At 47.9% G+C, this 13915-nt stretch overlaps 1 protein-coding gene across 1 annotated transcript in view; it reads left to right on the top strand.

Moving 5' to 3' along the window:
- Alpk2 (alpha kinase 2) overlaps positions 1–13483 on the top strand; it is a 106879-nt gene extending 93396 nt beyond the window's left edge. The window contains exons 11-12 of the mRNA XM_038330954.1: positions 2440–2488; positions 12518–13483. Of these exons, the coding sequence (XP_038186882.1) occupies positions 2440–2488; positions 12518–12734 (266 nt within the window). The 3' untranslated portion in view covers positions 12735–13483. The remainder of the gene's footprint in view (positions 1–2439; positions 2489–12517) is intronic.
- Positions 13484–13915: the final 432 nt, after the last annotated feature.

Here is a 13915-nt window from a genome sequence, read left to right as displayed (position 1 = left end):
CTGTCACCTTCGGAGTTAATTTTGCATTAAATGCATTTTGTCTGCGGAAGAAGAGCACCCTGGAGCTTCACGCAGAGCTAGTTTTGCTCCCAGGCACTGGTAAACAACTGCGATGGAATATTACATCTCTCCGCAAATGATGTGCGCGCTTAAATGTGTTGGCACAGTGCTTCATAACAGGGCTTATTTACTGTCTGCTGCTCGGAAAATCTTTCCATTGCCATCGTCCTTGTGGCGCCAGCTCACACATCATCTGTAGGCAGTGTCTTGGCTTTGTACATACCACAGTTAAAAGTAAGGGAAACCAGACCGAATGCAATTGCCGTCTTCCCCGGGTGCATTTGTTTGTTCATAGAAGCTTGATGGGACTGTAGCTTTGTGGGGTCAGGGGTGAGTCTGTGGCTTAAGACCCGAGACCTGTTGAGGCCACGATCAGCCGCACCTCAGTCTGACAGGTATGTGCACATCAAATTGAAAGTACTGCCCGCCAATGATTGTTGGAAACCTTTGTTGAATTACTGGCAAATAATTAAACCAAGTGAGCTAGGTTTCTGGAAAATTCACCATCTCTTATCTCTCATTTCTCCAAAGGTACTATGAGACTACACACACACACACACACACACACACACACATCTACGCTTCTAGGTGAGTTCTGGGAACCTGGAACTGTCTCCCCTGACCCTGGCACCCTACTTTGCTAAACCAAAAATGGCAGCTCCCAACTGTGAGGGCAAGGGAGGACACTGCCCAAGCTCAAGCTCAAGCACCTGTTGCCAAATGACTTATAAAAATTGACCCTTCCTGGAACTTAGAGCTACGGTGTTTAGATAGGACCTTCCACGGAAAAAGATATCCAAAGGGGCCTTTGCAATTTGGCATCTTTTAAAAACCATTGCACTTCCTACAAATGAAGCAATATGAAGCAGGCATTCATGTGTTCCCGTTGTTAGTATCTTTGGAAGAGTGAGCTGATTCAGCTTTTAAAAGGTTCACTGGGATGTCCAAAGTGCCATGCTTAGCTCACAGGCACGTGTACAAAAGCTGCCGGGTGACTCACCCATCCGACTAGCAACACGGCAGCATATCTTCCATGCTCCTGGTGGATTCTGCCTTCTGATTGCCTTCCCTGGGCCTCTGGGATGCAGAGCCGTGGAGCCAGGTTGTCATCCATTCTCATCCCAGCGTTGGCTTTAGAGAGACCTGGGACCTCCTTCCATACCCCAGACTGGTTTGCTACCTACCTGCCTGCTCCGTGGCCAAGTTACCTGCTTGGTGGCAGGGATATCACTGCTTACAGTCCAGCTCATATAGAACCAGAGACAGAGATGTCAGAGGTGTCCAGCAGGTCACCACTGGATTGCACAGGTGAGGAGTACCGAGGCAGGGCCAGTGCCCAGAGCCACCGTCCTAGGAAGTCAGAAGCAGGAAGACTACCTGGATAGAGCAGGAAGATGCTAGAAAGGCCCAGGGACCTCTGCAGCCTGGGCATGAGCACTGATGCTCTTCCTAATTGCTAGCCTGGGAGACAGACGTTAAGGATACTGACTGAGGCTGGGGCAGAGGGAAAGTGGGCAGTCCTTTACTGTGGCAGGATGCTAGAGGACAGCAGGCTGTTCATTTCCCTTGCACCTCTGTCTCCCTAGATGCTTTCCACTGCCCTTCTGGGAGCACAGTAGCCAAAGGGGCCGTGTGGGCCTGGGTTTCCAGCAAGGACATCGGTGGATTTTTGCTGAGCCAGAGTAGGAAACTCAGTAGCGGTTTTATTGTCTGGGGTTTGGTATTTCCAATCACCACCATGATTTAAAAGTCTTAAATGGCTGGGCCATGGATTTCAAACGTCACCATCCCCAGGCCAATGGCTACAACTCCACCCATAGCCTGTGAATGTTTACTAGGATCTGGAAATTCTTCAGCCAATGATAGGAAATTATCTTAGAGGAAATGAGAATTGTGGATGTGGAGTTTGCCTGAGAATATGTTGCCTTGAACTTGCTTATTTTTGCCATTGACCAAGGCGGTCCATGCCCACGCTTCTCCTATTTAAGGGTTTCCACTTTCAGTGAAGAACAGGGGACCAGATGTAAGTCCAAGAGACATCATTTCTTGTGAGAAAACTCATGGGGAAAGTGCCTAGTCTCAAATTCATCAGAGAGCAACCGAGTCCCGGCTCCATCCTAGGTCAAGGATAAGTCTGAAGGAGGTCTGCCTTGGGTACCTGCTGCCCGAGTCACGGGTCTGCCCTCCCCACCATTACTCCCCACACCAGGTGCAGGGCAGACAGACTGTGAGTCTCCCTAGGCTCTGGGGGTAGAACCTGGGAGGTGAGTACACATGGACCTAGAAAGGCGATAAGCTGTCCCATCCAGCCTGGGAGAGTCCCTGACCAATCCTTCTCGTGCTCCCTTTAACAACTTGACTGCTGTCTTTTCTCTGCAGGTGTGGGGATGAAGTTAACTGACGTCGGCATAGCAACACTAGCTAAAGGGTGAGTAGGAAAAAGTGAAGTAGCTGTCATTTCACATTGGGTTCCGGGCAAACGCTGCTTGGCTAATGTGGACCGAGTGGATTTCTTGTCTTTACTGTGGATGACAAACGGTCTTGGGAATTAGTTCAATTCATTTCTTTTACTTAAATAAAATATTTATGGACTTTGTTCTCGTGGGGAAACACATTGCTTCCTAACTTGGAGGCAAACAAGAATGCCTGCAAACACATTGCCAGACTAACTGGCTCCTCGGAGGAGTCCTGGTGAGAAAGTATTCTGGCATCCCTGGGATGTCTTTCAGCCCAAAAGCTCCAGTTTCTACACTTACAGTCGTCTCTATTGAAAGTTTTTGTTGTTTTGGTTGTTGCAATTGAGCACAATAAGTTTTATATGTTTATATTTAGTCCATTTTCCCTCCCCCCAAAAATCCTTCTGGTGGCTCACAGGCACGAGAGATTATTACAGAAGCTTGCATCCCTGGCTGTCTAGCTATGTCCCAGCTGCCTGCCTGGGAGCATAGGAGCCATTCAAATGCCTGTGACTGGGTACCAGCGCAGTTGGTTTTTCTTCCCTAGTCTAATGCAAGGATGCTGGTCTGCTCAGTTGTCCACTCGGTGACACTGCGACTATTAGCCAGGCTCTTAACAAACTGTCCCATTTTGCTGCTTCACCTGGGCCCCTCTGAAGAGAAAGCGGCTATTCGTGATTTCTTCAAAAAATATTTTTAAATGTATTCTGTGTGTGTGCACGTGATATATATATGTGTGTGTGTGTGTGTGTGTGTGTGTGTGTATATATATATATATATATATATATATATATAGAGAGAGAGAGAGAGAGAGAGAGAGAGAAAACGAACACATGTCCACGCCACGGTGCATGTTTGAAGGTGGGAAACCTATCCTGAAAGTGGACGGTGCCTTCCCATGCAGATCAGAAAGGAGAGCACAAGCTGAGCTCCCGCACTCCTCGCTCTTCCCGACTGTGGATACAATGTGGCCAGCAGCTTCACTCTTCGGCCACCTGCCCCAGCCACATGCCGTGATGGGCTGTACCCTTAAACTGGGAGCCAAGATCACCCTTCCTCCATAGGTTGCTTTTTGTCAAGAGTTTTGCCATAGCAGCGAGAAGAGTAATAAAAACCACAGGTTTGATTCATGAAGTTGTGATAGCCCCGGGCTCTCCAATTTACTTACAACCAAGACAGTCTGGATGTATCTCACCTGGTGTCTTCCTTTTGGAAACCGGCTCTGTGATGGTGAGATCTTGTGATAGAACGGTTATCTCACGCCCGTCTCACGGCACCAGATGGAGGCCTGGTCACTGTAGGCTTCCCGGCATTTGGTCATGACATTGGGCTTGCAAATAGAATGTGTCAGAGAGGTTATGATGTTGTGGGGAAGGCAGGAGCTTTTGAGAGAGACTTGGTCCAAATCTGGGCCAGGCCCTTTACCTCTTCTTCTCTTGGTGGTAGCATGGCTCATGGCTCCGTATGTCTGTCTGATGAGTGGGACGGCTGGATAGGCTCAGTTTCCTCCTGTTTGTGACATGTTGTGCCTGATGTTAAAAGCTGTTCACTTCAGCGTCTGCCCTGGGTGAATGTTCCCGTAACCTGTGGTACCCTACCTGTGAAAGCCTTTGGTTGTCAGAGCACTTTCCCAAGTGGAGTCTTCTCTTAAGACTCGCTGCGGTCTGCTGAACAAGACAAATTCCATCTCAGCCAGACCTGGCTTGCCTGCCCATCTGCCTAGGGTCATTGTGGTTTGCTGAGGATCCCCCTGGCTAATCTACCTCCAGACCCTGTCACTGATGTTAGCTCAGCAGAACTCCCCACTCCTGCTCACCCCTGCCTGTTGCCAAAATACACAAAATTCCACAGCATCACCTAAAGCAGTGGTTCTCGACCTTTGTGCTGCTGAGGCCCTTTGGAACAGTTCCTCATGCTGTAGTAACCCCCGCAACCATAAAATTATAACTGTAAGTTTGCTGCTGTTATGAATCATAATGTAAATATCTGATATGCAGGATATCTGATATGTGACTCCTGAAGGGGTCACGACCCACAGGTTGAGAACTGCTGGCTTAGAACAACCTCCTAATAAACCAAAACTGCTTGAGAAGTCCCCAGACCAAAATAAGCTCAAGAGGCTGGTGATTTACGACGTCTTGTGAAGCATGTCAACGGCTTCCAGGAATGAGAGAGCTCGAAGCGGCACTCCCCCTCCTAATTTAAAAAGAAATCTAAGCCCTTGGTTTTGTTCTCAGCTTTTATGTTACTCTTCTAGCCTGGGACAGTTGCCCAAGGCCCATTAGAAGAGAGGATGGATGGAGCCAAGGGCAGAATGCTGCCTGCAAAGTGGCACTTATGACTGCTTTCCCACCCAAGGAGAGGTGGGAAGGGAATTCTGCAGTGTTTGAAAGGACTCTAGATCAGCTTGTCCGGGTTTTAAAGTTTTCTTTACAAGCTTAAAGAAAAGTCACACATTTAAAAAGAACTGTATTTTAGAAGCTTGATTTGAAAAATCAATAAATGGGGAATCTCTCAGAGGATGAGGGGTGTTAGGGCTTCTTTACACATATTTATTCTCCGAGTGAACTGTGACAACCATACCCACCACCTAGATTCCCAGGCTCCCCTTCCCTCTGGAGCAGGGCAGAGCCAGCAGTGATCTAGGGAGGGGAGGGAAGGGGAGGGCCAGTAGCATTCTCTGCATGAAGGAGGTGGGTACACAGGGGGCTGGGTTAAGCACCCTTGATGTGCAGGGGTTTATCTCACATGCTAGAAAGCAAGATCTGTTTGAAGAAATGTTCCCTTCGAAGCCAAAAGCTGCAAATGGATGGAGAACAATGGTAGCCCACTGGGAAAGGGTTCAGACTCAAAGATGCTCTGCAGATTAGACAAAACTGTTCACATTGAGCACCAAGGAACAGGGGAAAGAAAGAGGGGCTGTCGACTTTCCGAGTACAAGGGATGAGCTGGGTGAATGAGGATCCATTAGACACAGTTTCTCTATTCTGGCAAGCTTACGGATGAAAAGCCTGGTGACGGAAAGAGAGAGTTGCAAATTCTATGGGAGGCTAGTCCCCAGCAGCACTTGGCTGTAGAGAAGAACATGGTCCTAAAATGTGGAGCCCTGTGTCATTTCAAGACATTTCCAGGCTGCAGGGGTGAAGGGGAAATAGCTAAACTGGCAAAGTGTTGGCAAGCATGAGGACTTAGGCTCAGGTCTAAGAATTCACACACACACAAATACACACACACACACGTATATACTATATATATGTATATACATAGTCAGGCATGATGGCTTGCACTTGTTATCCCAATAACAGGGGGAGGGGGCAGAGACAAGAAGCTCTATTCCAGTTGGTCAGGCCAGTTGGAGACCTTGCCTCAAAAGAAAAAAGAAGGTGATTGACACATGAAGAATGACACTGAGATTGTGTTCTGTCCTCCATACAAGGCATGCATTTATATGCACATGCATGCATACATGTACATATCCCTTATGTCTCAACCTGAACATTTATTTATCTCACATCCTAATAAATGCAACCTGTCTTGTTCTCTAATGGAGTTAGAGATATTCAAATGAAGATTGAGATGCTATTTGGTGAATAAATAATCTATTCATAATCTCATAAAATAAGGAACCGTTATGATCTTCTCATTGCAACTTTCATTTGGCATGATTCTTAAAACAGCACTGTCACGGTCCTCCTGGACTATCCTACGATTATGTCTGGAGGTGCCATCCACCCTCCAGATAGACTGGAGAGCCTGGCTCTTGGATTACATTTCTGAGCTGAATTCCTCAGTCACCTAGAGTCCTCTGAGAGAGACAAAGAAAGACACTCAATTTGGCAACTAGAGATTTGGAAAATTAACCAAGACACGCAGGGGAACAGATCTGTACTGGTTACCAGGGACCCTGCAAGCATCTCTCCAGGCAATGGAGTTCCCCAGGAGAAAGTGGAGGGGGTCATGATTTAGCCACTAGAGGGTAGCAGAGGCTATTCTCTGCTCTCTTTCTGGGTTTAAGGGGAAAAAAAAAAGGCTCTAGTCACATGGTTAGATGGAAGTAAAACAAAGAGGGGCACTCTGAGCAGACATTCCCGTCAGTACTTGCTGTGGCCACATGAGATAGTTATGACTAGCTACCAGGGACACCTCTCAGTATGGCTGCCTGCCGGGAGGTGCCTGTCTACCTTCGGAAGGAAGAACAACCAGGTGTAAGGAGGCAGGGAATTGTCAGGCATTCCTGATATGGAAACCACATTTGAGAGACTCTCACCACCCAGGATGCTTGGAGGTTTGCTAGGGAAAAAAGCCTTTGTAGCGGTGAGCTGTGTGTGTGCTTGGACCTCCAGGGCCCAGCAGAGCCCTACATAACACATTTCTCCCCAGGTAGAAGTAACATGGTGTTCTTCTGGCCCCTGCCCAGAAATCTTACAAACAGTGGCTCTGTCAAAATATCTTGTATGTTTTGTGTGGAAGGCCAGGTGAAGTCAACTCAGAAATGATTATAACTGGAGTTTAAAAAGCAAAGATCCAATAAGTAAAATTTAGCACAGCTAAGGTTTCTAAAACTGAAAACTGTGTGTGTGTGCGTGTGTGCGTGTGTGCGTGCGTGCGTGCGTGGGTGTGTGTGTGTGTGTGTGTGTGTGTGTCTAATACAAAGTTCCTTATCCCACTGTGCTAGATTCTTAGGCCACAAATGCAAATGTTTAAAATTGCAAGAGTTTATGGTTTCATAGCTCTGGAGGCTGAAAGCCTGAGAGGTGCCAGGAGGTGTCTTAGCTTTTGTTTTTGTCTTTCTGTTGCTGTGATACAAAACTCTGACAAAGGCCACTTAAGAGAGGTTTATTTTGGCTCATGGTTCAAGGGTGTGTTCCTTCCTGGCGAGGAAGCAGAAGGAAGGAGGGATGAAACACCTGCTCTCATGCACACTCAGGATCCAAGCGCAGGGAATAGTACCTTCCATAGCAGGCAATCTTCCAACCGCAATTAATTTAAAATGACTCCCCACATGCCTGCCCAGCGGTCCTTCTCCTAGATGGTTCTAGATGCCACCAAGTTGGTGACCAAGATTAACTCTCGCAGCAGGACTAGTTCCGTCTGGAGTCTGTTTCAAGCCTGTCCCCTGCCTTCCGGTGCTTGACTGTACTCCTTGATGGTTTTTTTATTTGTAGATGCATCACTAGAACTCCGCCTCAGACATTGTATCGGTTTCTCTCATGCGCCTCTCTCATTTCTCTGCTTCATATGTAAATATCAGTAATGCTGGAATCCAGGACCTGCTCTACTATGATAGGATCTCTTTCTAAGTCATTAGATCTACAGTAGTCACTGTTTACAAATAATATCGCCCTCTGAGCTTCTTGGAAGGGCAGAACATTTTGGTTATCTGCATGTCTTAATAACAGGAACGGTAGCGATGGGTTTCCGCATCTGGGTTCACATTGGGACGATGTCACGAAAGCCGAGATCAGTAGTTCCCACCAAGCCCGAGGGCAGCAGATGGTGTATGTGGCTTGCACGTCAGGTCATAAACTGAGGGCTGTTTCCTATTGCTTGGGTAGATGACAGCTTGGTGAAATTAGACTTGCGTCCTCTGAATACATCTGTGGTTGATTGGTCTGAAACATATGGACCTTGCCGTATTTTTCTTCCCAGGCAAAAACCATTTCACAATAATGGTTGCCAGTTGGAGAGAACAACAGGGCAAAGCCCAACATCCAAGTTGGGACAGAGACCAAATTTAGAGAGGAGAAAGATTCTGAATTCTGTAGACACCGGGTGGCAAAACCTAAAAACTGCGTGTACCTCTGGTAAAGTTGTGGAAGGCTCAATATTGCCTGAGTCCAACTTGAAAGTGTGCTCTGGTGGGAGCATGCCACCCGGAGGTTTGTGTGCTTGAAGCTTGGTCTTTAGTGAGCAAAACTGTAGAACTGTTGAGCTGTGGGGCTGTTCATCTTGGGAAAGCAACAGGAAAAGATTGATGTCGGTCTTATGGAATGAGGTGCCACAACCCAAGGCCACAGTGCACACTTGGCCCTTCTGGCCTTTTCTCTACCATATTGCAGTGTAGCCACAGGCTCTCACCAGGATGTCGAGGCCACATTTGGAATCTCTAGCTAAATAAAGTCCTTTTCTTTACGCATTGCATCTGGGTAGCGTTGCTTGTTATAAAAGCAAACAGAGAAAGAGAAATTCGGAAATGTGATGTGGAAACCCATCTGGGCTGAGATCAAAGAGCCCTGCTGGTAGGGCTGGGATCTGTTTACTTGTTCTTTGAACAGTCATAGTAAAAGCCTGCTCTGGACAGGGACCTTGGATGTAAAACAGCGTCTGGCGAGAGATGGCACCCATGGAGAGATGTCGATATGCACTCCTGATTCTACGGTGTGGGTCTGCTCCTCAGGACACAGAGACAGAAGTGAAAGACCCATTCTCATGCTGAGGAAAGGGTCCAGGAGGTTCCGTGGAGCCTGTCCTACAGCCCAAGCTTTGCAGAGGTTGGGTGCTGAGAAACATGTCCCAGACTGTGCAAGGCTGCCTTTACCACGTCTGTCTGTGTGTGACACCCTATCCAGAGGCAGTCAAGTTCTAGTTTCTCCTATGTCTGTACATGTGTGCCCTGGGTTGTCTCCCCCAACACACACACACACACACACACACACACACACACACACACACACACACACACGGTGAGGGATGCTCGGGCAGGCAGGAAATGCACACAAACTAGCATTTGACATTTTCTGGAGTCTTCTGCAGAGGACGATAGAGATGGAGAGCTGACGGGCTTAGCCTTGGGAGTCCCTGCTCTGCCGCACTCAATTGCTGCATTTGGTTGGCTTTTTCTTCAGTTAAGTGCATGTGCCCTTTGGAGAGCAGCTGTGTCTCCTAAGGAAATGGCCTCCTGGAAGCAGAGAGGAGGAGGGGCAAGCCGACCGTAGCTCACCTGTCAGGATGGAGCTGCAGGCCTACACCAAGGCTGCAGGGAGCGGGGAAGGCTTTCACAGCCCGGAAAGTGTAAAACCTGGTGCGCATCACCCGGGGAAAGCAGTGGCTTCTCTTTGGCTTTACTCATGAGCGATAGCCTCACACTCACACCCAGCCATGGATGTGCAGTTCCTGTGTCCACGTTCAGGAAAGTGCTATGTCTAGTTTCATCTGCTGTTCCTGTCTCAAAATCCTCAATACTTTTTGAACATCTTTTTGTTTTCCACTGGACTCTAAAACATCAGGTCAGTAGCTCTATATTCCAGGCATACCCTCACACTTGTCTGCTTGTCTGTCACTGACCCTCCCACCTCCTCCTGCTGGAGGGCCCCGCCAGTCACAGCAGTGCCAGGATCGGTAGCTGTAACCATCCATGGCCAGGAACTGAATCTTTACAATGTGCCATCCACTATGTGGCCAGGTGGGTAAGAGGCATTTTCTCATTTCAACCCTCCACCACCCTATAGGGTGACTCTCCTTTCTTTTCCTCCCATTTGAAAGCTGAGACAATGGGCAGATGTTTACAAGATGCTTACCAAGGCTCAGCATCCAGGCTTACTGAGCCAGCAATGAGTATTTCACCAGCATCCACGTCGCTGGGGTGATTAGACACCTATCTTCTCCAGACAGGAAGTCCATGGGCTGGCTGCTGTGCAGGTTCACTAATGGACCCATTGCCTCCAGCACAGTGCTTGGCTGGGTGCTCCGTGGATCAGGAGTGGAAGAAAGTCGCTGGTCCTTCCTCCTGCATGTCTATATGTGAGGACTCGGTGATGACTCAGGGCAACATAAGAGTAGAACACTGGAAAATATTGACCAGTCATAAGAAGGCACTCAGGCTTGAGTAGGGTGCTCACCTCACGCTGTCCTTGTGGAGTCTAAAGCCCACTGAGCCCCAACTCCTCTGCTGATGGCACAGTGTGTGTGTGTGTGTGTGTGTGTGTGTGTGTGCGTGTGTGTGTGCGCGCGCGCGCGCGCACGCGCGCGCGCGCACATGCAGGATGTAACTTGGCTGGGAAAGTCAAAGAACTGAGGATGGATGGTGAGCAGGACTGAGAGACAGAAGGGAAGCAGGGCATCCCATCTAGAGAGCAGTGGTTCTCAACCCCCTAAATGCTGTGACCCTTTAGTACAGTTCCTCACATTGTGGTGAACCCCCCCACACACACAAGATTTTTTTTCATTGCTGCTTAATAACTGTAATTTCATTGCTGTTATGAATCACAATGTAAATATCTGATGTGTGACCCCGGGTAGGTCACCACCCGCAGGTTGGGAACCACTGATCTAGATGAATTTGCCTGAGCAAACTCTTGGAAGGTACATGCATGACCTTTCCTGAAGGTGACAGGTCAGGGGGCTAGAGACAAGACCAGCAGCAGGACTAGGGGAGGGTGAGGAGTTTGTTATCATCTTAACATCAGTGACACTTTAGACAGGAGGTGACCCAACTTACTACACTCATGACTTTTCTTATCCATTTGACAAAACACCTGACTACAGCAACCCAAGGAAGAAGAAAGTAAGTTGTGTGGCTGACAGTTTTAGAGCATCCAACCCACAGCCACGTGCCCAGAGCATCGTCATGGTAGGATTTGCAGCAGCAGAGTGTCTTCATCTCATAGTGGGCAAGAAAGAGAGGAATGGATGGGAAAAGGGCCAGGGAGGGAAATATGCCAGGACCTACCTCCAGGACCTAGTTCCTCCAGTCCCAACTTCCTCTGAAGTTTCCAGAACCTCCCAAAATAGCACCACTCACCCGGGGACCCAGCATTCAGAATAGGAGTCTCTCGGAAGAATATTTCTTCCCCAAGTCAGTGTCTTTACCTTTTGTAGAGGTCATTCTTGTGACAGTGTATAGAATGCATTGATGGGAAGGGAACAAATGGGTGCAAGCCGGACTGCATAGGTAGATGTTACTTCCAAACCTTTAGTTGTGGAGATCCACGTAACTTCCAAATATTTAACTGGGAAATTCAAGTAGCAATCAAATGAGCTCGTGTGTGGTGAGGAGGACCAGTGGAATGTCTCAAGGGAGTGCCAGTCATGGGGGAATTTATGGCTGCTAAATACCTTTTTGGGTCAGCAATACTTGTAAAGAATGGAGGTGGAAACTGGAGTTAGCACACAGGACTTGGCGTTTTGGGGCAACTTGATAGAAAAGAATTGCAGGATCATTTTGCCAGCTACAAAGTTAGTATCAATCGTCTGCCTTCCTTGTAAATTCTGCCTAGAGCCCAAGGCCCTGAGTCTGTGTCAATATATATATATATATATATATATATATATATATATATATATATATATAGTTTTGTTTTGTTTTTGTTTTGTTTTGTTTGTGAGACAGGGTTTCTCTGTGTAACAGTCCTGGCTGTCCTGGAACTCACTTTGTAGACCAGGCTGGCCTTGAATTAACTGAGATCCTCCTGCCTCTGCCTTCTGAGTGCTGGGATTAAAGACATGTGCCACCACCGCCCAACCCGACACCATATTCTTTCCTTCTCTTTTGTGTGCATATACGTGTATACAGTGTATGTGTTTGTGTGTGTGTGTGTGTTCATATGCAGGTGGGCAGAAGCCAGAGGTTGATCTCAGGTGTTCTCCTCTATTGCTCTTCCACCTCATATTTTGAGACAGGGTCTCTCGCTGAACCCAGTGCTTCCTGATTGGGCAGACTGACCAGCCAGCAGGCTCTAGGGATCCATCTAACTTCCCCTCCACCCTCCCAGCACTGAAGTTACAAATGTGTGCTGCCACATAGGGCTTTAGACAGTTGTGAGCCACTATGTGGTTGCTAGGAATTGAACCCAAGTCCTCTGGAAGAGCAGCTAGTGCTCTTAACCTCTGAGCCATCACTCCAGCGCCCCTCCCTTTCTTTTAATTGTCAGCCATGTGGTTGTTCTTACCGGGAATAGGAATAAATATATTTTCTACGTACCATTAATTTCTCTTTCAGATATGTCTTTGAAACCAGTAAAATGTCTTCTCTTTAAGTGGTTTCTTTTCACGCTCACATACAGGTACAAGGGATTCAAAGGCAACTGCTCTATGACCTTCATCGATCAGTTCAAAGCACTGCACCAGTGTAACAAGTACTGTAAGATGCTGGGGCTGAAATCCCTCCAAAACAACAGCCAGAAGCCCAAGAAAGCAAGCATCGGGAGAGGCAGAGCGCAGACAAACCCAGCATCCGTGAAGACACTGGAGCCTGGGACACCCACAGAAAAGAAAGCCTAGCTAGCGTCTCTCATCCCTTAGGAACCAGTGACCACCTGCCGGCAGCACACTGGCTTGCATGTGGACACCTGCAGACACACAGGACTAGAACCTGCAGCCTGCAGAGCGTGTCCCGGTCCTCCCCAGCCCACTGCCACTTGCCGTCTGCCAAACTGACTTTGGAATGGATCTCTGTGACTTTGGAATGGATCTCTGTGCTGGGAGACCCGTCAGTTCTGTTGTCAGCTCCAAAGACAGTCCACTTTTTATGTACACAGCTAGTGTCTCTACCCATCTCACGTCGTGTGTCTACTTGCGTGTTGCACGTGGTTTGTTGTCAAGAGTGCCATGCTGCCTGGCAACTGTCCACCGTCAAAATCCTTCTCACCTTGTCTTCTCACCTCAGGATTTCTGGACATTTCTGAAATCATGAATGTCAGATGTCACCTATGCTAGCTAGCTATTGTTGCTGGAGGTGGCTTTCCAAGTGTGAGGCCATCTCCAAGCACAATTCACACAGCCTGGCACAGTGTTCTGTTTCAATAAATTCATATTTAAGCAAAAAAGGGTAAGGTGTACAGGTCATCATAGCCACTTGGCCGTTAGAATCTGTGCTTTTTCCGCATTCCTCCAAGATTTTGTAATTTAAAAGTTTCCTAACAGGTTTATTGTAACACTCAACATTTGCACCTGTGTTTCCTCATCTTACAACTGAGGTTCTATCCCTTTCTAAATGTGGTCTCCCTGGGGTGCTAGTTAGGTAGGGGGCAACTGCTACAGGGATCCTGGACTCCCTTAGTCCTCATGGGTCTCCTCTAGGCCACACCTCCTTCCCCGTGGTATTCTGGGAAGGGCAGAAGCTATGGTGGATGGGCCTTCAGTCTTCTCAGACAGCTGCCTTTCAGCAGAAGGCTCCTGGCTTCTTTAGCTTTAAAACACTGTTCTCCGCTGGGCCTGGTGGCAGAGATGCATCCTAGCAAGAGGATGGAAAGTTCAAGGTCAGTATGCATAACTTGGTGAGTCCCTGCTTCAAAGAGAAAGAGTACCACGGGCTGGGATTATAGCTCAGTGGGAGAGGGACTAGAACAAGACCCCGTAGTCCATCAAGCCAATGTGAAGCAAAACCCTTTTCTCTTAGGCATGAGATAGTTGATGAAAATAGGAACACAGCTGAGATTTTTTTTTAAAGAAAGGATTTGAAG

The sequence above is a fragment of the Arvicola amphibius genome, chromosome 5, assembly GCF_903992535.2.
Source record: "Arvicola amphibius chromosome 5, mArvAmp1.2, whole genome shotgun sequence".
Lineage (NCBI taxonomy): Eukaryota > Metazoa > Chordata > Mammalia > Rodentia > Cricetidae > Arvicola > Arvicola amphibius.
This window is presented reverse-complemented; position numbering and strand designations above follow the sequence as displayed.